This window comes from Raphanus sativus, unplaced genomic scaffold, assembly GCF_000801105.2.
Source record: "Raphanus sativus cultivar WK10039 unplaced genomic scaffold, ASM80110v3 Scaffold0556, whole genome shotgun sequence".
Taxonomy (NCBI): Eukaryota; Viridiplantae; Streptophyta; class Magnoliopsida; order Brassicales; family Brassicaceae; genus Raphanus; species Raphanus sativus.
In genome coordinates, this window is record NW_026615874.1 from 1 (window position 1) to 27919 (window position 27919).

The following is a 27919-nucleotide window of genomic DNA, read 5'->3' on the forward strand; positions in this document are numbered from 1 at the left end:
TCTTGATAATTGTTGCTTCTACAGTTTACTATTCATCATACAGCAGGAGTAAAATTTCAAACGTGTCAAAATAACCTGGATTACTCTCGAGTACTGACAAGTAAGATAACGTCAAAGAAAATGATGTGAAAGGCCAAATAATGGACTGTAATAAGGGCGTGGTTCGTACTCCATCGTGGAGGCGTATCTAATACATCTTATTTCCCTAGCTACACGACTAACTTACTCAAGTGCACCGTATTTTTTAAATACATACGTAAACTGTTTACAAGTCTATATAAATGTACAATGTATAGTATTATTATATTACACACTGTGCGGAAGTAAATACGTATCGCTCGTGTGTGTGGTCCCCGCAGAAACCAAAGGTAAGAGCCGTGTGGAGGGACCTCCCCCCAAGTAAAAACGATCATCAACACGGTATCAGATCTCCTTGTCACTTTCTTGAATTCAGTTGGCGCCCTTTAATTCCAAAGGAACCTCCCCTAAATAAATACAGAACTAATAATCATTAATTTTAAATAAGAAAATGTTAAATATTTTCTTCTGATTATTGACAAACAAACTATTCTAGGCTTTGAAACGCGTAATGACTTCTTCTTCTAGTAGTAGTAACAGCCAAAAAACAATATGGTGGTCTATGTAATTGCTGCGTAAAAGATCAGTATATGACAAATGAGTAAAAAGCCCGGTCTTTGGACAAAGTCGAGGAAACCTATTAAAACATTCTTTTGACAGAAATTTCAAATTATCAGCTTAGTATAGTTATGAAGTTTCAAGGGTCAATTTATGGAAGCTTCAAATGATTAACTTTGTAATTTTTCTATTTCTTAACAAAGTGGACACTCTTCTTTTTATTTGTTTGTCTTTGAAATCTCAGAACCGTTGCTAGCCATGAGTGCATGACCCATGAAGCCAATATACGGAAACATTAATGAAAGTTTTAAATAGTGACATTTAACACGTAATGTTGGCTGCTGACCTAAAAATCTATATTGTTCGCATGTGTTTTTTCTTTTTTTTTTTTTTTTTTTTTTTTTTTTTTGATAACTCTGCATCTGGGCAGCCACATTCCCAACTATCCCCCTCGAAATGGGTCCAGCGCCCCAACGAAAAGGATGTTAAATCCGTGTGGCCAAAGTTCGAACACCGGGTGGCAGGCAGTACAGCTGTACCTCCTTTACCACCAAGCTACGAGCTCTTGGTTTAAACTCGTTCAAATAAATTTATCCATTTTAACTCAACAACTATATAATAAAAATATAAGGGTAAGACCGAGACTAGTGCTTGTTTAACTTTAAACAAAAGATCAATTAGATTTAATAACAGTGATATAAATAATAAAATTTAAACATTCTCCTTTAAAAGTAATTTTTTAAGGTTTTCCTATGCATCTCTTATAACTGAAATCTGGTTTTGACTATGTACATGTTGAAGAATGTATCTTGGTATCAAAATTGGAGAACCACATATCCACTTTTTGAAACAGCTAGTTGATGTAATTTATAGCCTCCTTTTAATACTAGTTTCGAGCTAGCTGTATTTTATATTAAGTTCCTTGCATCTGAAATTTTTTTTTTGACTAATCCTTGCATTGTGAATTTAGAATGGGCTTTTGCATTTAAACTATACTCGGTTTGTATTCATAAAACTTCAAAAAAGTTTTAATAGCTAAGACCTTTTGAATCTATGACAGCTCGAAGAAAAAAAAGAATTAAAGACTATATTGAAATGTACCTATCCAATTGAATCTAATTTTCAAGATTCATTATAATATAATATAATAATATATATATATAATATTTACTTTATAATGTATTACATTGTCTACATTCATTAAATCTTTATGCAAAGCGCATGGACGAGTTAAAGCAAAAAAAAAAATGCGCATGGACGAGCATGTCTCCTCCGCATGGCGTAAGATAAAGTTTAAAACTTCTTTAAATAATATATATATATATATTTACTTATTTAATTGTATTACATTGTCTACATTCATTAAATCTTTATGCAAATGCGCATGGACGATTTAAGCAAAAAAAAAAAATGCGCATGGACGAGCATGTCTCTCCGCATGGCGTAAGATTAAAGTTTAAAACTTCTTTAAAAATAACAAAATTATCGGCTAAGCATCACTTAAATTTAAACACGCTATTGAGACTAACCACGTCACAGTTGACGCACCTTCCAGGCTGTCAAAGACCTTACCATCCATTCATATCACTCTACGGGCACTTTCGGACAACCACACCTATGCTACGACCAGCTGTTTCGCCGTCTACATTGGTGGTATATAATACCCTCTGGCTCTGTATTACATTTTATTCTATAAAACCTCAAACAAAACCTCTGAACTATCTTACAAAACAAACTTCTCAAAATGGCTTATAGTTACCGTTTCGCCATCTCCTCGCCGTCCTCACCGCCATCAGCCGGTATTCCTCCGCCGCGTTGGTCAAGGAAACAGCCGCTCGTTCTGAAATACCACAACGGCGCTCTCTTGAAAGGCAATATCAACGTCAACCTCGTCTGGTACGGTCACTTCACGCCCACCCAACGGTCCGTGATCGTCGACTTCATCCGCTCGCTCAGCTCCAAAGAAGCCGCTCCTCCGTCGCGTCGTGGTGGAAACGACGGAGAATTACAAAGGCGGAGCCTCGACGCTCGTCGTCGGGAAACACTCCTCCCGAAGAAACTATCCTCTCGAAATACCTCAAGAATCCTAACCTCCGCGCTTGTCGGCCAAACTTAACGGGCGGCCTCAGCTCGATAACCGTCGTTTTAACGGCGAAAGACGTTAACGTCGAGGGTTTCTGTATGAACCGTTGCGGGTCCCACGGATCGTCCGTCTCCACTTCGCGACGCGCGGCCAGACAACGGTGAGGCTTACGTCTGGGTCGGAAATCGCCGAGACGCTGTGTCCAAGGAACTGCGCGTGGCCGTTTCACACCAGCCCATTAACCGGCCCACAAGGCCCGCCGTTGGTTTCTCCTAACGGCGACGTCGGAGTTGACGGGATGATTATTAACCTCGCCACGCTTCTCGCTAACACCACCGTCACGAATCCGTTTAAGAACGGGTATTTCCAGGGCCCCAACTGCTCCACTTGAAGCTGTCTCCGCTTGTACCGGCATGTTCGGGCCGGGTTCTTACCCGGGTTACGCGGGTCAATTACTCGTTGACAAAACGACCGGTCTAGTTTTCAACGCTCGTGGACTCGCAGGGAGGAAGTATCTCTTGCCGGCGATGTGGGATCCACAGACCTCAACGTGCAAGACTCTGGGTTGATTCAAGGGACGTGAGTGTATGACACGTGTCACAGTTCTGGAAGCAATGAGGAGATCTTAGATAACGTATGTAGTCAAAACAAGTTGTAACTCGCGCTGTGTAATAGTATATGCTTTCGGGTTTGGACTGTGGATAAGAAGAGTCTCTGCTTTTGTCGTTTTCGTATGACGTGTAAATTATGTTTCTTGAACGTGAAGATATATGCATAGTATAAAATAAAATGATGATTTTGTTTCCACTGCTCTTAGGAAAATATTAATGCTCTCAATTAAAATAATGAACTTTAATGATTGAAGCTTATAATAAAAAATTATACATTTAAAGGAATATAGCTTTTAAATTAGTGGGTATAGGATAATCATAACATTATTGTTTGTATTAAATTCGAGGTTAAAAGTAGATAACACTAAGGAAAATGAGACTGTAAAATATAGGTTGCTCTCGGCGATGTTGGGGCCAAAGAGACCAAATCGATTGCTTAATAAAATACTCGTTTCATCCTACTTTCCTTTTGTCCGCCATAGTGTAATTAACCACTCCCTCGTAATTGTGTCTGCTATTACAAATCTCACATAATTTGTATGACCATGATTAAAACTAATCTAATTTTATCTTTAGTTAACAAATATACGGTATGTAGTAACACCTAAAGATTTTTGGTTCGAGACTTCGAGTAACTGATAAAACGAATATTATGTGATGTGTTTCGGATCTGGAGAGAATAAGAGTTTTGACCCCGATTTTTTGATATTATAAAATTATATAAAAACATAATTATATTATATGTTACAAAGGAAAATGAAATGAACGAGGGAGTAAAACCTCTTATCTCTATAATATTATTGAGAAGTCAGTTTCATATGTGTCGCACTCACGTTGATTTTTACGATGGTTGATTACAAGAATACTCTTAATGAATTAATCTTAGTTATACCAAATTATCATACTAAAAATTGTTTAGTTTCCTTTTAATTAATAAAGCTTTAACTATCCTTTTTATTATAGTTTATTTATTTATAAACCCATATATAATAAAAGGAAATATCTATAAAATATATAGAATTTTTTATATACAAAAACGAATTTATTTTTTCTTACTTTATATTTTCCCCTAAAAACATAAATAAAAATGAATATCTAATAATTTTCAAAATATATAGGTGTATATATATAATTTACAAAAGAAAATAGTTAAGATATATTTTAAGAAAACATATTTATAATGATTATTTTTTGATTTAATGATTTAAAAGAATTAATTTCAAACAATGTAAAGTGATCATCTAATATCATTAAGAAAATTTATAAATTAAAATTTTACCTAATTTTCATTGATAAAATTATAAAATGTATTCACAATTCTAAACAAGTGATGATTTACCAATTATTAGGATTTAGTTGTCTTATAAATACTCTTATATATATACATGAATTTTCAAATATTATAAAATATGTTCATGAATGCAACTACAACATTTTCTGTGTGTTTATATCTTTTTAAAAATAAACTTATCAAATTTTATAAGATTTATAAAATATATTTAGAAATATAAAAGGATGAACTGATCTAAATTAAACTAAAAAGAGTAATCCAATTTTAATCTTATTAAAGTAAAAAAAAACAGTTGTTTCAATTTGAAATAATAGATGTGAAAACATATCCAACAATGAAAATTTGAACTGTCCAAAAATTATATTTGAAATAAGATACCTAATTAAGATGAAAACATATGTATAAAATACAATTTTTTGAATTTTTGGGTGAAACTACCTTATGAATTCGAAATAAACAATGAAGTTTTGAAATATTTCTGAATTGGTTTGCTTATTCAATTCTCAATCTCTTAGCACATTAATTTATTTTATATAATTTTATCCAAAATAACATATATTAAAATTTAAAATATTAGAAGTATTTATTAATGCAATTCCAGCTTTATATTTCTTTTTCTCAGAAAACATATATCAAATTATAAAAACTTGTATAAATATATTTACAAATCTAATAGAATGAACCATACTAAATGAAATAAAAATAGAATTTTAATTTTAACTTCATTAAAAATTGTTTTTTTTACTTTGAAACCAAATATGGAGCTCAACAATACCATACATGAATTGATCCAAATTATTATACATGGAATCACATATCTAATTAAGATGAGAACATAATGATACTTAATAATATTTTCATGATATAAAAGTTATGAACAAATGCATATATATTTATATCCATATAATGATATCTAATACAATTCTCTTTATTCATCATATATATATAAGTTATAAAATTACTCGAAAGTTATAAAATATGTAAATATTTGACAATTATTATGATTTCATTATTTTATAAGTATTTATTTCCGTGCATGAGTACGGGAGAATCACCTAGCATCGTGTAAAACAGTTGCCGATCAGGTTAGTAATTTAGTAATTTGGTGTTTCCTGACCACGGCCAGTGGGTTTGGTGAAGTTCTCCATTACTTCCGTTCTTTATGCCAAAAGTAACTTTGTTATTTTTAATATTAATACAAAGGCTTATCTATATTATATTCCATTCGATCTAGTATATTGCCGTTTTAGATGATGTGTGCGTATATCATATGCATTGTTTATACCAAATCAGATGGTATTGTTTATACCAAATATTTCTTTATATGCCATTTATGTACCAATGGTATCAAATACAAGGATACAACTAAACTCAACTGAAAGTTGAAATGGATCCGGACTTTCAGCTTAAGGAAAAAACAAGCTAGTAAGCATAATGTTCGCTTAAGGTCTCTTTGTTATAGGGCTACAACACATAATTATTCTTTAACAATGTTCGTTTGAAAGGAAGATTAGACGTACTTTTTCTTACAAATTAGTCTACTCTACTATTTTGTTTGGTTATCAGTCTTGTTGCAAAGGTTTACTTCGTATAAAAATCTAAACACAAAAACGTTTTCCCTAGTTATGTTAACGCTTTTGGTTTCTTTATTGAATTCTACTTTCATTTCATTGTTTATGCCATTTACAATGCATGTTTAGGACATAACATTGAAACTTCAAAGGCTCGACATAGACAGAGCTATAATTAAGTGACTAAAGAATGTATGATAAAAAAAAATTAAAGACTGCACTACCTCCAGTCTCTCAATCTGTTGATTGAGATCCGTGACCACTTTGATCACCTGCTCCGCCTCCTTCAAACGCCTAGTCAGACGTTCTATCTCCTCCTGGACATCTACGACCCAAAACTGACGATAATGGAAGCCATCAACCTTGTTTAAAACACAAACAAAAATCAGCAAATTTGCATTTATCAAATAAAAGAAAAACCAGAAACAAATATATGAAAATCAGAAAACTTGCTTGGTATTTTGCGCAGCTGAAGAAACGCTTCCCCGAAAGAGAGTCGTACTCCTCCTTACCCCTAACCTCATCAATGATCCTCCCACCACACGGACACCTTGTCGGAATACCGTATTCGGAATCCGCAACGAAACAAAGCATGTTGATGTACTCCAATCGCAACTTTCGGTCTCTCATCTCATCTGCGGGTTCCATCTGCACAAGAAATGTATATGATTACAACCATTAAAAGCATAAAAACGAAAGACAAAACTCAAATTAGAACCCTAACCCGAAACCCCCAAATCGAATTGGAAATCAAACGTAAATCGAATTGAAAAAACCCTAAATCGAATTGGAAATCAAACCATAAATTGAACCCTCTAGACGATTTTGAACCATAAGACGAAAGACAGAAACTCAATTTAAAACCCTAACCTGAAACCCCTAAATCGATTTCAACTTGACGAGATCGGTTTCGATCCCAAAAATAGATGCTACATCGGTGAATCGAAGAGAGGGTTACCTCAGATCGTGGAGGGGAGACTACGTCGTCAATTTGATGTAGAAGATGACCAGATTTTCACCTTCGCACTAGAAATCGCCAAATCGCCTCTTTCCCCAACAAACCCTAGTTTTTCTAGACAAAAGAGAAAATGAATCCTCTCTCTCCAAACCCGTGTTTCTTCGTCGTGTACGTGATCTCGTGTGTCCAATCCCTGCGTGACACGTCACTTGATCTCGTCTCATACGGACTTACTCGTAAGAGCCCGTCTCGCCGATATTACCTATTTTTTTTTTGGGCCTAAGAAACTGAACCCATAAACCCCTTTAAACCTCTTTACATACTCTAATGGAGATGTTCTAAGTCTTTTGTATTACTGAGATTTGTGATTAAGTGATTAATAAAATTTCATTTGCATTTGTTTTGGTTCTTTTATTCTTTATTTTGGATTTATTTAGTTAAGTATAGGTTCATGAGATGAAACGTAAAAGCTGCAACAGTCGAGATAAACATAATTTTTGGCCTAGCTTCATTGTCCAGAGTATTGGTTTATTCGGTTAAGTGGAAGTGTGAATGAAATTGTGATGAATATATAAAACTCTAAGTCCGGTTATATAATTGCTAAACTGCGGTTAAGTTTGGATTAACAACAAAATAAGTCGGTACAATGTAAAACCGGTGTTGTCTGGCTTCTTCTAGTAGAGACCCAAGAACTTCCACCATAAAGACCCAACACATCCCCAAATGACTGCTTGTAATAAAGCCATCACGAACCCGAGTCTAAACATATCTTTCAGATCTACGTAGCCAGCTGCGAATCCAAACAAAACAAAAAAAGATGTAAAGGAAAACTGTATAAAATGTTCAATGACTAAGAAAAGAAGAATGAGAACAAACCTCCATAGTATAAAGCAGCTGGTCCACTACTGTAATGAGCCAAAGCACCAGAGAGATTGTTATTGAAAGCCAAGCAAAGAGCTGCTAAAACCCCAGGAACACCAGCAGCTATTTGCATGGCCAAGAAAGCTGGATAGAGAGCACCTGCGTGAGCCGTTTGGCTTGCGAACACGTAATGAAGCAGGAGATAAGAAGCCTGAAGGATAGCAAACGAAGCAGGCCAAGTCAATGAGAGCGTCTGTAGCAGGTTAGCCACACAATCCGACATCCAAGCAACGACCCCGAGGTTTGTTAGTTGTCCAGCCATACCGATCAATACTGCAAACCAAGTTAACGAGTCCCAAGCTGACTTGTCGCTTAGACAATCGTTCCAGTTTATAACTCCCAATAGCAGCAGCGTTGATAGACCAATCATCGCGGACACAACACTTGATACTCCTATTGCTTCTCCGAAAACCCAAAGAGAGACGGTGAAGGCCATTGCACCGAGCATGATCCATTCGTTTTTAGTGATGGGACCTAACCGTTCCAGCTTCTTTGCAGCTGCAGCGGGAGCTTCCGGTGTGTGTTTCAGCTCAGGAGGGTAAAGCTTGTAGACGATGAGTGGTGTACAAAGAAGAGACGCAAAGGCTGGGACACTCGCGGCTTTAAACCAAGAGACCCATGGATTTGAGAGCACCACACCAACTTCTCTAGCTAGTTTGAGACATAGCAAGTTCTGTCCAGCTGATGTGAGGAGTAGCGCACCAGAAGTCCCTGCACACTGTCACAGAGTACACAAACCTCATCAACTAAAGTCATCAAGAGAGAGACACATACCAAAAAAACGAGACCAGAACCAAACTAAAAATTACAGAAACCGTTAGGTTTCTATATTTAAAATCTAAAGAACCGAAATCGAACTGAAAACCGAACGAGTACTCAAATATTCTAAACGTGATATTATTTAATTACTTTTTTTTTTGATCAAATTTTTTTTTGATCAAACAAAACATTAAAATATCAAACTTTTAAAATATCAAACTAAATAAAATATTAAAATATTACTTATTTAATTACTTTAAATTTTAATATATTAATAAAAATATTAAAATATCAAACTACTCGAATCTCTAAGCTTAAAACCCGAACCAAATCCAAACTATTTCTAATTCGATTTCATTACCGGTTTTATAAAGAAAATAGAACCCGATCTGCACCTGTCATTACACGAAGCTATACGACCAGAAAAATGTCTTGTTTCTGTCCTAAACACCCTAATCTGAATAAATAATCCGAACACACCGAATGCCAAGCACTAGATTTTACCTGCAGTTGTGTCTGAATCAGAAAAGCCCCAAGCTTCCTCGAAGACGGGTCACCGGGTTTACTTCCAGCAGATAGAGACAGAGATTTGATCACCGGCAAGAAAACACCACCGGCTCTCGCCATCGTAGACGGCATGATCAAACCCATAAGCGTTTCGCATAGCGCGAGACCATACGACAGACCAAGAGTGCTTCTCCCTAGCCACTTCACGAAGTAGGTAGCGATCCTGTCTCCGAGACCCGTCTTGATGAAGCCCCGAGCGAAGAAGAAGGAGATGGCGATCAGCCAGATGAGCTCGTTGGTGAAAGCGGCGAACGCGGCCGAGAAAGAAAGCGTTCTGGTGACGATCGAAGCGGTAAGGCCGATGAAGGCCCATGCCCCGACGGGAAGTGGGCCGAGGACGAGGCCCGAGATCGTGAAGAGGAAGACTGAGAGGAGCTGCCATCCTTGTGACGTCACTTGCTCGGGTCTTGGGATTAAGAATCTGACGATGAGACCGATTGAGATGGAGATCGCGAGAGGAATCAGCTTAGCTCCTTGGGGAAGCTGCTGCGACGAAGAAGATTGAGGATTGCTCTGTTTCTCCGGCGAGGACGAGGCGGAAGAAGCGGTGGCGCGTAGAGTGAGTCGAGGAGAGGAGGTGGAGAGTGATCGGACGGTTGAGGATGAGGTGTAGAGGGAGATCGAAGGGTGAGTAAGTGATAATGATCTTGAAGATGAACGGCGGAGAGAGAGATAAGAGAGTGGCGAAGAAGCGGCGGCGGTTGAGAGGGTACGGAGGAGAGCGACACTCTCCATCGTTGTCGGGACAACGAAGGAGATTTAGTTTATTTTTCTGGTTGATATTTCTCCGTTTATATGCTTTAGTACAAACTAATCGTCATCATGTCTGAACGACACATGCTGACATAAGAGAGTGATGCTTGTGGAGCTAACTTACTTTGAGTTTTTATTTTTAAGTTATGACATTCATTTTCCTTACTTCTCTATTTTTATCCCCAAGGTTTAGCTTTTAACAAAACACCCCCTCATGGCCTCATCAAAATTTTGTTTAAAAGATCGTCTCATTCTCTAGTTGCAAAATGGTTTCAATAACAACTTCCGGTGAGTTCAATAAACTCTTTTAACAAAGATCCAAAAACTTCCACCAGAAAAGTTCCAACTACTCCTCAGATGATTGCATTAATCGTTGCCATCATGAATCCAATCTTGAACATCAGGGAGATCACCAAAAACATGAATGCTAGAGACTTTCCACATAAAGAGAGAAGAAGAGTTATGTTCATAAGATACCTCCATGGCTCCATAGCAGATATCAGGCTGCGATAATGTTTCAAAGCACCAAAAAGATTGGTGTTGTAAGCTAAATCAAGTGCGGCTAAAATGCCTCGAACACTTGCAGCTATATTCATAGCTAAGAAAGCTGAGAAGAGAGCTCCGACATGATATGTTTGGCTTGCAAAAGGATAGTGAACGGAGAAGTAAGCTGCTTGGAGAAGATCAAATGCATCTGCCCAGATCAAGTTGAGAGATCGGAGCAAGACTCCTAAAATAGTATATAGCGCAATGGACGTTTTAATTAATAATTGAGGAACATGAAATTATAATGAATGAAAACCACAAAAAGTGTAATACACATACACAGTTACAAGACATACATTAACTCAAAAAACTTCTCTCTCATCATTTAGGGTTCAAAGAACTACATCATACAATCTATGTCTATCTAATGTTCCTTGAGGGACAAGACTCCTCAGCAAAATAGACCAAGTTCTACAATTCGGAACAAACCCTTCTTCAACACCTTCCTCCAGAAGAAAACAAGCATCCTCAACAAAACCTCCTTTGCACAACCAACTCATCAGAGTGTTATACGTCACCGTATCAGGCGATATACCTTCATCCCGAAGCTTCTTAAACATCGCCACACCATCTCCGATCCTCCCAGCCCTGCACAGACCGTTTATCAAACTGTTAAACGTCACAATGTCCGGCGTGGTTCCTCTGTGAACCATTTCTCTCTGAAACTCAACCGCTTCTTCCACCTTCCCGTTTCTGCACAGCCCGTTTATAAGTATGTTGCATGAGACATTGCTCGGTGCAACCCCGTCTCTCAACATCTTCTCGAACAAGCTCCTCGCCTTATCAACCTCCCCAGCTCTGCACAGACCATCTATCAAACCATTGTAGGTTATCTCGTCAAGAGGGGATCCCTGGAAAACCATCTCATTGACCAGCTTACGAGCTTCTTTGATCTCGCCTCTTCTGAGAAAGGCCTTGATCAGCGTGTTGTACGTAACAGTGTTGGCAACAACACCTTCTGATATCATGTCTCTATGCAACCACAAAGCATGTTCAATCTCATCGACCTCGCAGAGTCCAGATATCATCGTATTGAACGTATACGCATCAGGCTTACACCCTTTCCTCGGCATCTCTTTAAAAACATCAATAGCTTCAGCGACTCGATGTTCTTTACACAAAGTAGATATCAAACAGTTGTAACCAGCAGTGTTGAGTTTCAACCCATCAGCAGACATATCATTCAGAACACCGAAGGCTTCATCTATCCTTCCTAATTTGCAGAAACCATCAAAGAAGATAGTATAAGAAAAGACGTTAGGCTTGCATCCTCTATCCCTCATCTCACGAAAAACCTCTAAAGCTAAACCTACAAGACCCTTCTTCAAGTATCCATAGATCAACGAGTTAAACGTGTAGACATCAGGAACAAGACCATGAGAGTCAGACAAAAGAGATTTAGCATCATCAAGCCTTCCGTGCGTCACAAACCCGTGAAAAAGAGTGTTGAAGATCACAATATTCGGTTTCGGAACTCGGCTAAACAGATCCTTCGCAGCATCGACCCTCCCTATCTTACACAATCCATTCATCAAGTAACCATAGGTTATATCATCAGGAGCAAACCCTCTCATCAACATCCTATTCACCATCTTCGCAGCTTCGTTAATCCTATCGAACTTACAAAGACAGAGTATAACATCGTTGAAAGTCTCAGCGTCAGGCACACAACCCATCAGAAGCATCTCCTCAAGAAGCTGAAGCGCTTCGTTCACTCTACTACACTTGGACAACGAGTGTATAAGAGTCTGGTAAATCACCGAGTTCGGAACACAGCCGTGTCTCGTCATGTCTCTAAGCAAAGACAACGCCGAATCAATCTCGTTAACAGCGCATAAAGCTTTCATAACAACACCAAAAGTGAACAGCGTCGGTGGGATTCTTCTGCTGAGCATATCGTCGAACACGTTAGCTGCAACTTTGTAACAACCGCTGGAAACGAGAATCTCTAGGACGACGTTGTAAGATCTGAACGTGGGTTCGCAGGAGAAGACGTTCCTCATCTCCAGGAGAAGCCTCGTGGTCTGTCCGGGGAAGCCTGATCTGCCGTAATCTCTCATGATGGAGATAAAAATCGATTCTTTAAAACAGAGTCCTTCTCGTTTCATCTGGAGGAGGAGTGTATCGATCGTTTCGAACTCGGATTCGGATCCGAGCTTGCGGATTAGGGTTTGGTACGCGTCGAAGGAGTGTCGGTAGCCCTTCTGAGAACCTGTCCACGAGAAGAGCGATAGTGAGGTGGGGACGTCGAGAGGGAGCTCGAGGAGGTTGCAGAGCTGTGAAGGTGTGATTTTTGGGTATGAGTTCTTGAGCGAGTCGAGGTCGTAGGGTTTGAGAAGCTTCTCCCATTCGTTTGGTGAATCGGAGGGGATGTTTCTCGGTAAGGAGCCATCTTTATCATCATCATCGCCGCCGCCGACGCTACAGTGACGGGAGTGTATGGGGAGAGAGTGTGATCTTCTTCTTCTGCTCAGATGTAGAGCAAGCTTTGATCTCGCAAGCATAATCCGAAACGCTACATTAATCAATCTCCGAATGACTCCGACAAGACCTTATTTAAACCTTCCTATAGTACCGTAGAGGTTTTCGAATATTTTTGTTTGTTTGGATCTCTTGTTGGGCTTAGTTCAAATTCGAAATGTACTTTCTGAGCCCAAACAAAGGAATTAACTTAAGATTTTATCACGACCGTTAGTTAGATTTTGTCAAAGGAGAACAAGCTTTGTGTTAATTAGAGTTAATTAAGCATCATCAGCAGGTTTCGATTCGGTTGATTCGAATTTTAGGTACGATGTTTATAAGTTATATTCCAATTTTAATAATTTTTCAAGCCTACTTTTCCAAATTTAATTCAGTTTCTTCTGAATTTGGTTCAAGACAAAATAATAATTAATGTTTGAAATCGATAAAAAATCTTTTTAGAAATTAATAAAATTAACCAAAAGTACTTAATATATAAAGTATTCAAACTGTTAATTAAAAACCAGTTAAATTACTTAAACCAAAAAATATTTGAAGTAACAAAGAAAATTACTAACATTTCTAAAATATCTTACTTTAAGGTATGTAGAAAAAGTTATTTGATTTAACTACTTCTTAGATATTTTTACATCTTAGTTTAGATTCCAGCTCAATTCCCAAAAATATATAGTTTATATAGGTTCCTTTTGAATATTTTTATAATAATTTTAATCGAATTTTGGATTTTTAAATTTAAGTTCCAGTTCAATTTTTGGATTTGATTAAAAACGGCCAGGTCTAGTGTTAATCATCAACCAACAAAGAAACCAAGAGGATGGAGCAACTCAAATTTTTGAGAATTTTTTTTACAAATATTTCAAGTGAGCATTTTTGTGTGTTGTTGATTTGATTCTTTAGAGAAAGAAAAGCTTTTCCTTTGGTCCTAATTTGTAATGCTATTGATTTCTTTTTGTGCAACCAATTAATTATATATCATTGGTACATTACAAAACCCAAACCACAAAATCCAATCATCTTGACAATATATAAGAGAACATGACAATGAACATACACTCAAAGATACAACATCAAACAAAGTAGTAGCAAGTAGGGAAAGCAAAAGACAAAGGAATGAACATGACATCAATGGACCCACTTAGTCATTATATGGACAAACGAGAGTGTAGGTCAGAGATATACCGTAGGGGAGATTCATAGACCACGCGAGTACATGAGAACAAGACTTTGAATATATTGCCTTTTTGATTTCACCATCCACACTAAGCCACAAAAGACCATCATTGTCCATCAATGAATGACCATCAGGACTTTGGCTTTCCTCCACACAAAGCACAGAGAGAAAAGAAGAAGAAGATAGTGACCTCTTTTAAACTTTTTGAAATTGCAGAAGCATGTGTATACTCAAAAGTAGACCACCTTATACAGCTAAAAAAGCTGGTGCAGAGGATAGGGACCCTAAACCACTTCACACGTGAGGGAATCTTCAAGCCTTATCTGTCTGTTAGATGGTGACTAGTGACTGGTGGAGATCAACTCTTGTTTCAGTAGCTTTAGGTAATCAATGGCTTCGTCTAGAAGCAAGAGAGCTTGGTTCCCTTTTGCACCTGGAACTATGCTCTCTAGTATTTTCAGAGCTGTGAGGATCTTGTCCTTTCTCGACTGCTCGTTGCTCAGACCAGAACCAGTGTCTTCTTTGGTCGAACTGCCCACCACAAGTGATGATGATGATGAGCCACTGATGTTTTCAACCTTATCCAGTAGCCTCTGCCTTTTACAAGGACCATCTATCTCTTCGAGTTGCCTCTTGTTGCAAACTTGTTCAACTGAGTAAGGAGAGTGACCGGTGCTCATTACTTCATCATCATCATCACTCTCGTAATCTTCATCTGAAAAGAGCAACGCATTGATCTCCTCAGTGTCTTCATGCATTTCAGACTCTTCCACACGGTGTTGTAACTCAGAGAGTTTAACTGGTTCTGCAGTTAGGGGAAATGGACATTGTAATAGACGAGTTTGGTTTCCTGACTGATCTAATATCATGAGTCCTTTCTGAGCAGAGTCTAATGCTCCTCCACGCGGAGTAGTAGCAGCAGCAGCAGCGCACCAAGACCTCATGTCAGACAGAGAGAAACGTTTACCACAAGACTCCTCCTTATCATGACTCCACAGTAAAGACTTGAAAGGTGGTGGTGGCTGCTGCAAGCAGCGAGCATCATGAAGCTCAGATGCATCAGGGAGAGGAACTCCAGGATGGAACCGAGCTGCAATATCCTCAAAGCAAGCTTGAGGAGTCAAATTCCATTGCCTGGTATCAAGAGGCATCATGCTCTTGCAGCTTTTAACTCAAAGGTAACTTCAAAGAAAGACGAAGGAAGGAAGGAAGAAAACACAGTGGAAGAATCACACAAAATAACTACGTGACTGGTTTGAGTAGAAGTCTGAAGTATTCAGCCTGAAGAAACAACACAATCACAAGTGTTAAGAAGAGTAAAAGCTATTAAAGAGTAGTGATAAACGAGAGAGAGAGAGAGAGAGAGCATTATTAGACACCTGGCAATTATCCATGGGTTGAAAGCATGCAATAACTCTAACTACAATGGTTGGTCTGTTAGCGTCTCCTGTCTCGTATTTTAATGCTCTAAATCTTGTCTTCCCAGGTGACTGACACACCATCACTTTTGAAAAGAAAATAATAAACTTTGAAAGGAAACAAGAGAGAAGTTGTCTAGCTGATTCTTTGTTCACAATGGTACACATAGATATGTTGAGATCCCATGTTTTAGAATCTGTAAGGAAACATATGATCAACACACAAGAACTGTATCAAAACACTAAACATCTACTAGCAAGTTATTCGGCTCACACACAGCTACACAAAAAACTACCTACATCATGAAGGGTGTAAACCGGTTTTAACCAATTACGAACAGAGGAAATAGTGAAGGAGAAAGAAAGATCGGATTTTGATACCTTAGAGGGATGAAAGAGAGGGACTTTGATGATGGGTCAGATCCAGAGAGAAGGATGAGAGCTTCTTTTAGTTTGTGTGTGTTGAATGAATCAATGGAAAAGGGAAGAAGATGAAAGTGACCAGCGAGCAGCAGAGCAATAATAATGTGAGTAGCTCACGCAAGTGAGTGGTGGTAATAACAAGGCCTTTATAAACAAGTTTAGTGATGCTTTTGCCCTTAACAAGGCCTTTAGAAACTCAATTTATTTCATTTCGGTTAGGTGGTTTCGATTTGAATTCAGGTTTGGTTTTAAGGATTAAATAAATTTTTACACCTCTATGTATTTTTTTTCAAAAATTGATATTTTAGATTTTTTTACATATACTAAAAATATAAATACATGGTTTTTTATACATTTTCGATTTTGTGTTTTGATTAGTTTAATGTTTCCCAATAAAATTTACATTTCTTATTTTATATTATAAATTTTTATTTGTTTTTAAGTAAAAATCATTAAGTTTATTTTAAATTGACGCACATGTTACACATTCTGAACTGTAAGAATATAATTTTTATCATACAAAGAAAAAATAAATGTTACTTGGGAACTAATCTTGTGGTAATTAAAAGAATTGTTGTTGTTGGTGCTTTGCTTGGAAGAAATGGGGACAAGGGGGACGAACGTGATTATGGTATAATATGATGACAAAGTCTCACACGGTCCATAATTTCAGGTTCATCCTTTATCATTAATTAATAATATTATTTCCTCTTAATAAATACTTTGTTCATTGTTTCATCTATCTTATTAAAGCTGAAGTACAATTTCGGTGTGTTTGGATACTTGGATAAGAGTATTAAAAAAATTTGGTGTGTTTGGAAACATGGATTGTAGTCTTTTTAAAAAAAAATTGATTTTGTTTGGAAACAAAGATAGTATCATTAAACAGAAAAATAATGGGCTTAAGTTATTAAGTCCATTATAAAAGAATGTTGTCAATATATATAAGAAAATATAATACAAAGTCCAATTTGAAATACCAACTCAAATTATAGTTTTTATATTTCATATTAAGTTTTTAAAATATAATATATGTAATTATTTATATGATGATACATATTAAATACTATTAATTATATGATTACTTATATGATGGTACATATACAATACGATTAATTATATGATGAAATTATATGATATATAATAATGACTAAGGATGGGTTTTCAGATATCCATACGGGTTTGGTTATGATCGGTTTGCGTTTCGGGTTTTCGAAGGTCAAAGATTTCAGTCCTATTAGGATGTTTCTAAATTTTTGTTTGAGTTTGATTCGGATCTTTGCGGGTTTGGTTTGCGTTTGGATAACCTATTTAAATTATTTTTAAAGTTTTAAATCACTATATATTTTAAATTTCTCAAAATCTATAAATAAAGTAATATATTACCTATAAATTTAAATAACATATGTCAGAATACCTAAGCTTAACATATCAATTGGTTCGATTTAAAATTTTGGATACGAAATCAATAACTATTTTAAGTATTTTTGGTGATTTGAGTATACTTTAACTATTTCAGATATTTGTTTTTGACTATCTTTATATATTTTCAAGTATTTTAAACCAATTTAAAAGTATCATTTTGATGTTTTATATACGTTAAATATAAAAATAATTAATATATAAGTATATAAATCTATTTTTAGATAAATTCAGGTACATGAATACTTCGGTTCGGATCCGATTCGGTTCTCTAACTAACAAAATTTTGAATAATTCGAATATTTAATCAATTTATGTTCAGGTTTGGTACTATATTTACGGATTGGTATCAGTTCTTTTCCTCAGATTCATTTTGCCAAACCCTAATAATTATATGAAAAACAAATATCATCATATTTTTCAAAATATACATCCGCGGAGGTGCAGAGATCAAAGTCTATAATCATTTATTTTAACAACAAGCCAAATAAAAATGTTGATTGAAGAGCGAATAAAACAAAACTAGAGAAATACTTAGTTTACCAGAGACACTCTATGTGTCAAATTTATTATAAAGAAAATTTTATTAAAATAAATAAATTCAATAATTACAAACAAATAATATATTTCATAAAAGTGAAAAATAATATCCGCGCTTTCGAAGCGCGGGTCAAAATCTAGTTGTTTGTTAAAGTAAAAGTCCATATTTTTTTCTCTTTTAATTTTTAGTGAAAGCTAAGCTAGTGAAAGTATGCTCCATCCAGCTTTTGTGTCCTTTAAACAACTCTATATTCTAATACATTTGTCCAGGTGAGTGTTTGTGTGTTTCAAACACCAATTGTAATGGGAAAAGGAATAAAAGCTAACTACTTTCTTTTTGTTTAGTTTATTTCAATTTACTATTGAGCATCTAGCTTGTTTATGCAACGCCAAATTTAGCTCAATACTTTTGTTTTATTTTTATTAATGTCATGTAGACTTTCTTTATTTTATATAAATATATTGAATAAAAGTCTAGTGGGTGAAAGGAAAAAGAATTTGAAAATGAATACGGAAAAGAAAAAAAGGAAAAGAGGAAAAGAAAAAGAAAAGGAGCCATAAGTGATGATTAAAGAAATGCACGGGAGTGTTAAGTGCTTAATTACCCGCACGACTTCTCTCCCATTTTCTCCTTTTCTTCCTTTCTTTTTGTTAACTTTCTTCTCATTTGGTTTGATATTAAGAACAGTAATTACTGTTTTAGCAAGTGATGAATTCAAAATTTCATCATGGTTTCACATTATTATACCCAATTCAAAATCAATTTTTGTTTGAGACAATTTCATTCTTTTGATTTATTATTATGGTATTTTGAGTGAACACATGGACTTCAACCAACTTGAGATTAAGATGTGTTAATACATATTGAACATTCAGATGAACTGGGGTAACATATAACGCATCGAGCGTCACTATTAACCAGTTTTTTTTTTTTTTTTGATCAAACCTTTCATTACTTGCTTCAAAAGAAAACGTTTTACAACTAGGGGAAATTAAAACACACAGCAAGAGCTGCTTTTGCTAAGCTATCAGCATCCTCATTCTTAACACGAGGGATAAAGAAGAAGGAGATAGAGTCCAAGGATCGAGTCAACACGCCTATGTCGTGGAGGATGCCTTGAACGGTAGTCACAGAGGAGTTTCCTGTGAGGTAGTCCGAGAGACTTTTACAATCTGTAAAACAGAGTAAGTCTTTGAAACCTGCATAAACAGCATAGCCAATGGCTTCTTTCATGGCCAGAGCTTCGGCAACCATTGCTGAAGCAACGACGCGGCGGTGAGAAGAGCCACTGAGCAGTGTTGCACCGGAGGAGGTCTTCACGATCCAGCCCATTCCACCCCTGCAAGTGTTCTTATCCCACGCTCCATCAGAGAAGACGTGTATCGCCGTAGACGTCGGGAGTCGATCAGTTTGATGGATGGGAGGTGATTGCGCTATTAACGCAGGCTTAGGAGGCTGAGCCAGTTGCCATTCTCTTCCATCTTTGAGAGCTTTTGTAATCACTTCATTCTCATCAAACAATTTATCTTGAAACACCAACTGGTTTCTACTAGTCCATAAGTTCCAAAGGATCCAAGGAAATAGCAGTTGAGAGATACCAGAGGGAGGGAGATTCACCATTTTTTGGCAGCTATTAAAGAGCTCTGTTACAGAAGTCACCACAGAGGGGTTTGGCTTGAACAGAGCAGGGGAGAGCTCCCACACCTTCATCGCAAAAGGGCAGGTAAGGAGGATATGGAGTATGGTTTCGTCACCTCCACATCGCTTGCATTTCCCATCAGTTTGAATGCCTCTTCTTTTGAGCAGATCACCCACAGACAGAGCTCCCCGCTTAACTTTCCACAGAAAATGGCGGATCTTCGGGGGGCACTTGACATTCCAAATACACCTTTTCCAGTTGAACTCCTCACTTGTCGTAGCAGATACATTGAGCTTTGATAGAGCATAACCGGACTTTGTTTTAACTGGGTAAAATGCCTCTTAGCTCAGTGGTAGAGTTATAGTACGTTTATTTTGTCAAAGTAAGTTTGTTTTCAGCAAAAATAAAGTAACACACCAATAACACTCACATAATGACTGCAAGAGCTGACAAGAGATCTTTTATTTAAGATAAAACGCTTGTCCAAAGAGTTTAGAAGAAACACTGATAAGTGTCATCGCAGTTTGTTTGAACAAGATCTCAGAAGCAACAAAGATAAAGAATTGCCACTTAAAAACAGCATCGTATGCGTAATCCGGTGAGCACTGCATAAACAGAAAATGTTAAATACCACCAAAAGTCATTCCACACACTAATGGTTACTCCTACAACAAGCTAAAAAAATTAAATATACACAGAGACAAATAATGCCACCAAGAGAGACACACAAAGGCTTTACAATTCATACCCGCAATCGAGCAACCTCTCCAATTTGCATTCCAATAACGCCTTCATCCCATCCTGTGACCGACCAAAAAAACATTTCAAACAATTAAACTCTTCAAGAAAGAAATTATAATAATAATATATGATCCAAACCACAAAAACAGAGTAAAATATTACCTTTGATTACAGCACCTTTACCGATTTGGAAGGAGAAAGGTTTTTGGCCAGCGTCCTTTGTACTGTAATAAATCAAAAGTTAAAAATACTTTTAAAAGAACCGAACCATATCCATTTTACAAGTGATAGTGTGTGTATGAGAGAGTGTTAATGACAAGAGGATTCTTTTTTTACCTCCAGAACTGCTGAGAAAGATCACCACCTTTCCCTGAAACAAAAACCCTAATTAAATCCATATCTCTAGCCACTACGAAGATAATTGTGTAGATCTATTTTCGCTATTAGCTACACGGGTATAGAGAGAGGTTACCGAATCCAGTACAGTGGACGGTGACGGTTTGACCCGGAGCGGGTTTGGGTCCTGTGCCGGGTCTGATGATTTGCTTCTCCACACCCATCTTTTTTCTTCTCTTCTTCGAATCTCTAGATGCTTAATATGATGATTAAGTGCTGTTCGTTTGGTTGCCGCAGGTACCTGCGTCTGCGGCTGCAGCGATCTTTTCCGGAAATCTTGTTTGTTTGACTGAAACTGATACCTGCGTCGATCTGCTGCGTCTGATGCTGCGTCTGACGCTGCGTCTAACGCCGAATCTTGCGTCTGACGCCGAAAAATCTCGCGTCCGCGACGTAAATGATGCGGCTAGACTGGTAATTTACAATTTTACCCTTAATTTTTTTAATATTTACCAATAAACCTAACCCTAATTGACGCAGCCGCATCTTCTTCTCCAATTGACGCAGCGTATCTTCTCTTCTCTTCCATTCACAGACCACAAGCTCTCTCTTCCATTCACAGACTACCACCACGAACTCTCTTCTCCGATAGATGCAGGACACAGACCTCGAGTTCTCTCTCTTCTCCGATTGACGAAGACTTCGACCAAACCCATATCGAGCTTTCTCTTCTCCTCCACAGACGACGCCTCTCGAGCTCCCTCGTCTCCTCCACAGACGCATCTGGAGCTCTCTCCATCTCCAACGCATCTCAAGCTCGCTCTCCACCTCTCTCAAGCTCTCGACCCTCTCTCCATCTCGAGCTCTCCATCTCTCTCAAGCTCTCCATCTCGGTTCTAAGCTTATGTTTTGTTCATGTGTGGGTTTGTGAGTTCCTCTTACATAAAGCTCATGTCTTTGTTGGGTTTTGCTATTCATATGTTTGATGGGTTTCTCTTGTTTGGTGTTTGCAGTAAGCCTCGTCTCTAGCTTCGTCTCTCATCGTTAATCTTGTGTCGTTAACCTTTTGTTAGTTCAAAGGCTGTATTATAAGTACTGATGTCTTATCAATCTTGTTGGTATGGTTTCTGTCTGTACTTCCGGCGTCGGTGTCAGCGTTTACGAAACGAACAACAACCAAACGAGTTTGACGCTATCGTTAACGCCGACGCAGAAACCTGCGGCAACCAAACGAACAGGCCTTATACCTCGCTTTTTCCCCTAATTTATAGTATGATTTTGTTATCATCTCGGCCTTATAATAGCCCACTCCGAGTACAAAATCGCGGCCCATTATTTATTTTCACAAATGGGACCATTATAAAAACATCAATTTCCTTTATAGCGGACAATCAAATCAGGCTTGCAATTTAGACTCTGAAGCCATTAGCAATAGTCAAGAGCTGATGAACGTTTAGAGCCTCATAAACAGTCAGGTTCTATATTCTACCGTCCGTGTGAACAAACTTATGAAGCCTTAACCCTTTTGGAGGTAGTTTAACTAGAGCTCATAGAATCTAAAAAAACATGCACATAAGCATCTTCTTGATTTTGCATACTCTCTTTACAGCTTATCATCACCAACAACAGAAAGTATGGGCATACTCATCAAAAACTCATCAAGACCCTCAAAGAACCCAATCCCTTCAATCATATTATCCACCTCTCTGTTGCTTTCTCTTGTCCCACCTGCCCCAGCAGGCTCTTCTACCTCATTACTTAGTTCCACATTCAAATCCAATCTCCCCACCTTCTTATAACTCCACTTCCATTTCTTTTTCTACTAGTATAACTCTCGTTACTTCTCACAAGTGGTTCTTTCCCTTTCCCACCATCCACATTCAACCAAGTACTATCTATATATATAATTATATATATTGAATGAATTCAAACAAGTACTATATCTTGCTTTAATTTCTGTTCAAGTATGCTTGAGAGACTCTAGATCTTTTGTGGTTTTCTCACATCCAAATAATTAATAAAGTAATTACTACCCGTTCAAGAATCATCACTGATGCTCTACCAGTTAAGTAAAATTTCGAATAACAAAATATTGGACAGATCAATGTATGAGACTAAACAATAACACAGAATACATATATAATAATATCACTTAGTTCTTACAACATGAGTACTGAGTCTAATGACCATCGAGCTCCGCCATTGGCCTCTCTCTAGTGACAATACTCCCATATAATATTTGAACGGAAACGGAAACAACATTTTGTGGAACAATTAGGCTTTCCACGAAACTGGAAAACTACTTTTCCAGGACAACGCTTCTTACAAAAGGAACAAATAGGTCTAGACATGTGATGATTGTTGGACAGAACACTAACCTTTTCATTGATTCTCGCGAGAAACGATGAACCGGGTTTCATGTATAAGTCCTTCCCAAGTAAGCATTCAATGTGGAGGGTGACACAACAATACTCATCACACGTATAAAACCTCTCTTTTGGCTTTACTTCTCCTTCGCAAGCTTCACACCAATACATCATGGTACTTGTTTCCTTACTATAAGAAAGAGTGAGCATATGAGCATCATGCTTATACCTCACCTTTTCAGGCAAAGTAGCACATCTGAAACACAAAGTAAAGCTGCACTCACACTCAATGCAATTGAATGTATCATTCACCGTATAAGGATTTAAAGATTTGCAAACACAACATTTTCTTCGTTCTTCTGGTTTGGATGTTAGGAATAAAGGATGTGCATGACTTCCATGGACTAATGGCTCAGATATTGTAGCACACTGCACATGCAGCTGAAAATCACAATCTTCTTCACCACACTTGTAAAAAGAAACCCGAACACCTCCAGCTACAAGCTGAACATAATTTATAACACCCCCTGACATCGTCGTATCCTACTACTAGAGTGAGTAGATGTGGATGTATCGGGCTATATGTTTTGCGAGGAAAATTCGCACATATCTCGTGTAGAATGAATTCGCATTGCATACAAGAGTAAAATTTACCAAAATAGATTGGCATGACGCATGCTTCACACACCTTATCCTCATCGTAATCTCTTCCAGTGTTCTCATTGAGTCTCAAATGATGATGCTGATGAGTGAAATGCTGTATGATTCCATCGCTAATCCTCACAAACGGCTCGACTTCTTTTTCTTCAATTTCTTCGGGCTCGCCCTCGAGTTCTAAGCCATCCCACACATTCATCTGCGTGGCACATCTTGAATGAGCAGTGTACGAACAATCGGTCTTGGTGCAAGAGTAGCCACCACAATCATTATCAATCTTTGTGCGACAAACACCACAAGACCAGTCTCCTTGGTCAAAAGATTGAGTAAAACCAATACGATGGAGGTGCCGGGATATCCTTATGACGCGAGGTAAGCTGAGACATTTTAGATGGACCACAAAGTCACAAGGAGGACACATATAAATAGGGGAGGTTGAATCGGGCAAGGCGCAGACGTTGCAGACCAAGGAAGCCCGTCTTGGGAACCAAGCAAGAGTATGTTCATGCCACCTTGGATGGTTTATATATAAGACTGGTGGTTTCTCCGCACAAGCTATATTGATAGCAAAATCGCAAGCAGCGCAATAATAAAATACCCTTATCAGATCTTCATCACAACAATAACATTTCCTTGTTGGAGAAAAATAGTTTAACAAGACAAGCTGAAGAAAATGTTTTGGATGGAGTAGGTGTTTGATTTCAACTGGAGCTTCGTCATATCTCTCATGGTTCTTGCCATTCCAACCTCCGCAAAGAAAATGTGTAGCTTCTTCTCTTGCTAACCTGAATTGTTCCCAATTTTTAGGGAGACAACGCCACTTTCCATAGCCGTGCGGCAAGGGCTCTTCATCCACATGAAACTTTCCTTGTCTCAAACGTACTGTTACTTGAGGGCGTAAGGAAATAAGCTTTTTGAACTGTGAATAGACAACGAGGAAGACTATTTCACAGATAAGTAACACGAGTTCCGGCTGAGGATCGAGTAGAAATATTTGACGCAGGAGTGACGAGAACTCCAAATCCGTATCTACAGCGTTGTTGTCGAGAGAGACTTTTTGAGAAAGTAGTGTTATGAGCTGTGACAGAGGCTTCGGCTGGGAATCCAAATCAATAGAGTTGAAAAGAGAGATTGTTTGAGTAACGAGTGACATGAGCTCCGACTCCGACTCCGGCTTCGGCTGCGAATCCAAATCCATTGACCTGAGGAGATGGATTATTTGAATAACCATTGGTTTGATCTTTGACTCGCATTCCGGGTTCACATCGTGTAACACAACCCAATGAAAGTTGTCGATGGATATTAGCTGATAGATGAGTGAAATGAGCTTTGTCTCCGTCTCTGAATCCATAGAGTTTGCTTGGGGGAGAGATCTTAGTGAGATTTTGGCTATTTTGCTGCTATCTGTTTGGTAGGTTTGTAAGCCACAAGATGGAAGGATAAGAAGTGATATCTTAAGAGGACACAAGTCGCTGCTTTGTTCTGTTCTTGATAACGTAGAAATTAAATGCTGGCAGCTACCAGCTAGTGTGATTATGGTTGAACAAAATAAAGATACAAATGAGTGGCTGTTCTTAACCGCGAGTTTACCCTCAACGGAACTCTGAGAAATTTTTAAACCAATATTTTGTTTCGTTTTAATGAGTAGCTAGTTTAAAGCTTTTATAAAATAAATTATGGTATTGTTTGTAAATTTACATTATTATATAAAATGTGTATATATTTTTATTTTTAATATTTTAATTTTAATTTTATATTTATTTATCCAACTGCAACTGCCCGCAACCGCAAATGTTAGCTGAAACCAGTTTTTGATTTTAAGAGGTTATGAACGGTTTGAAACGATTTGTATCAGTTTATATGATTGTTTTGAAACGCTGTCAACCGCTACCAACCGCTACTATTAACAAGTCATATAGAAGTACTTAAAGAATTTGTTAATATGACATATTTGATTATTTACATTAATAATAAATGAACTATAAATTTAAAAATTTTATTTAGTTAGAATAAACTATGTTGAGAAATAATCTAAAAAAATCTTACTTAAAATTTTAAATATTTTTTAAATGACATTAATAAATTTCGTAATTAGTAATATAATATTATTATAAATTAATGTTAACTAAAATTTTATTATAAAACGAGAAAATAAAAATTCTATATTATTTTTATAAATTCTATAGTTATATTTTGTATTATATAAAGTAGAAGTGATATATGAATTAAATATGAAAATATATATTATGAAAACTATATTAAATAAGTAAATTAACAGATTTTTTTAAATTTTTTCATTTAAATTAATTATCACTCATCATTATAATGAATTAAAATTTGTAAACTATATAATATTTGTATACAAAACTAAATGTATTAGCATAGATTAAACTTTTATATCTACAACTATATATTAATTTTTATTTATGTTGAAACTCTCAGCAATATATTGCTTTATATATATATATATATATATATATACAAAATATACTAGTATGTAATAAATCTTTAGTTCATATACTATTTTAAAAAATATGTTATTAGTAAACTATGAAATTTTAGTAATTAATTTAAAATATTAACGACAAATCAAATTTTAGTTATAAATAACTTTTTATTTTAATTATAATAAAACCAGTTGAGAAATTTTTTAAAATATTAGCAAATTTTTTTTTATAAAATAATATAGTAATGTAGTAACAAAAAAAAAATTCAAAATTCATGTAATATTCCAAGTTCCAACACAAAAAATAGTTGGGTAATTTTCTAAAGTTTTCTTGACAAAATATAAAATTTTGAAAATAAATATTCAAACTCAAAATGATAATATTTTCAATTTTACAAAAAATAAAAATAATAGATAATAAAGAATAAGTTTTTGAAATGCACCAAGAGAAAAATAACTTTATATGTTGTAAAAGTTAAAAATCTAATATTTTAAAACTCTTAATTTAAAAAATAAGACTTAATATAACATCCACAAAATATCTTGAATCAATAAAATTAATAAGATAATATGATATATACTATTATGTATAAAATTACTAAAAAATATTGATATATTATACTATATATTATGTGTGATATTTTAAGTTGGAAATTTTCCTATAAAGTCATGTTATATTTATTCTCAATTATCATTATAACTTACTATGACACCTCATATGTTCATAACTCCATGACACTTAAGCCTACCAAATCTGTTGAAAAAATCTAATAAGAATCTTACCAAAAGTTGAAATATTTTTTTTTTAAAAACTAATACATTAACTAATTTCGGGATTAGCATTATAATATTATTATAAATTAATGTTAATTAAAATAAAATTATATGCTATATTTATAAAACTTTATTATAGTTTATATTGTATTAAATTAGATATGCTATATGGAATAAATATATAAAAATACTACATATATATATATATTAGTAAAGTAATCTAATTTCTTTTAAAAATTGCTTTCATTTAAATAAATAAATATCGTCCACTGTTAAAATGAGTTAAAATTTGTAAATCATGTAATATTTTTTAAAGGAAAAAAATCTTAACATATATTTTTTGTAACTCACTTAAATATATTATCTAATAATTATATATCATTATTTTATTTATTTTGAATTTCCCAGCAATATATTACAAAAAATAATTATTTACACAATATAAATTTAATAACTAATTTTTATTTATGTGTTATTTAAAATATTCTATTAGAAAGTTTTGAAATTTTAATATTCATTACAAATATTAATACAAATAATTTAATAACTTATTGTTTATTTAAAATTATAACAGTATTTTTTTGAAAAATACAAAAAATAACAAATTTTCAAATTTTTTGTTACTATATTGATGCTTATAAATTAATGCATCAATTTAGTAACAAAAATATTTAAAAGTCATATAATATTCAAACTTAAAAATAGTTATGTAATTTTCCAAATATTTTGACTAAATATACAATTTTAAAATAAATATTCCAGTCACATAATTATATATTCCAAATTTTACAAAAGATAAAACGATAGG

General features: G+C 35.8%; 5 protein-coding genes and 2 pseudogenes across 8 annotated transcripts; 2 read left to right on the top strand and 5 right to left on the bottom strand.

Annotated features, from left to right (window-relative positions):
- The first annotated feature begins 2365 nt into the window (after positions 1–2365).
- On the top strand, positions 2366–3526 carry LOC108829037 (protein EXORDIUM-like 2; annotated as a pseudogene).
- Positions 3527–7698: 4172 nt separating this feature from the next.
- Positions 7699–10231, bottom strand: LOC108830832 (dicarboxylate transporter 2.2, chloroplastic). The gene is made up of 3 exons (XM_018604402.2): positions 9335–10231; positions 8027–8789; positions 7699–7940 (listed from the first exon to the last, which is right to left on the bottom strand). The coding sequence occupies exons 1-3, from the start codon at positions 10130–10132 to the stop codon at positions 7825–7827; spliced, it is 1677 nt and encodes a 558-aa protein (XP_018459904.1). The 5' UTR covers positions 10133–10231; the 3' UTR covers positions 7699–7824.
- Positions 10232–10907: 676 nt separating this feature from the next.
- LOC108830834 (pentatricopeptide repeat-containing protein At5g64320, mitochondrial-like) lies at positions 10908–13236 on the bottom strand. The gene has a single exon (XM_018604406.2). It carries the CDS (start codon positions 13198–13200, stop codon positions 11029–11031), a length of 2172 nt encoding a protein of 723 aa, XP_018459908.1. The 5' UTR covers positions 13201–13236; the 3' UTR covers positions 10908–11028.
- Positions 13237–14179: 943 nt separating this feature from the next.
- Positions 14180–16319, bottom strand: LOC108830829 (transcription factor SAC51-like). Its single transcript, XM_018604401.2, has 3 exons — positions 16148–16319; positions 15728–15963; positions 14180–15629 (listed from the first exon to the last, which is right to left on the bottom strand). The coding sequence occupies exon 3, from the start codon at positions 15500–15502 to the stop codon at positions 14690–14692; it is 813 nt and encodes a 270-aa protein (XP_018459903.1). The 5' UTR covers positions 15503–15629; positions 15728–15963; positions 16148–16319; the 3' UTR covers positions 14180–14689.
- Positions 16320–20235: 3916 nt separating this feature from the next.
- On the bottom strand, positions 20236–21106 carry LOC108830843 (peptidyl-prolyl cis-trans isomerase FKBP12-like). The gene is made up of 5 exons (XM_018604413.2): positions 21005–21106; positions 20869–20902; positions 20695–20756; positions 20540–20592; positions 20236–20396 (listed from the first exon to the last, which is right to left on the bottom strand). Exons 1-5 carry the CDS (start codon positions 21090–21092, stop codon positions 20253–20255), a joined length of 381 nt encoding a protein of 126 aa, XP_018459915.1. The 5' UTR covers positions 21093–21106; the 3' UTR covers positions 20236–20252.
- LOC108830844 (uncharacterized) lies at positions 20877–22004 on the top strand. Of its 4 annotated transcripts, none has more exons than XR_001946246.2 (3): positions 20877–21064; positions 21166–21342; positions 21436–22004. XR_001946246.2 is itself a non-coding variant. In XM_056997235.1 (2 exons), the coding sequence occupies exons 1-2, from the start codon at positions 21253–21255 to the stop codon at positions 21766–21768; spliced, it is 450 nt and encodes a 149-aa protein (XP_056853215.1). In that variant the 5' UTR covers positions 21207–21252; the 3' UTR covers positions 21769–22004. The 4 variants fall into 4 exon arrangements, 2 of the variants coding, with proteins under 2 accessions (XP_056853215.1, XP_056853216.1); XR_008940265.1 differs by lacking the exon at positions 20877–21064 and having other exon boundaries at positions 21201–21342; positions 21436–21795; positions 21882–22004; XM_056997235.1 differs by lacking the exon at positions 20877–21064 and having other exon boundaries at positions 21207–21342; positions 21409–22004.
- A 971-nt stretch (positions 22005–22975) lies between these two features.
- On the bottom strand, positions 22976–25407 carry LOC108830842 (uncharacterized; annotated as a pseudogene).
- Positions 25408–27919: the final 2512 nt, after the last annotated feature.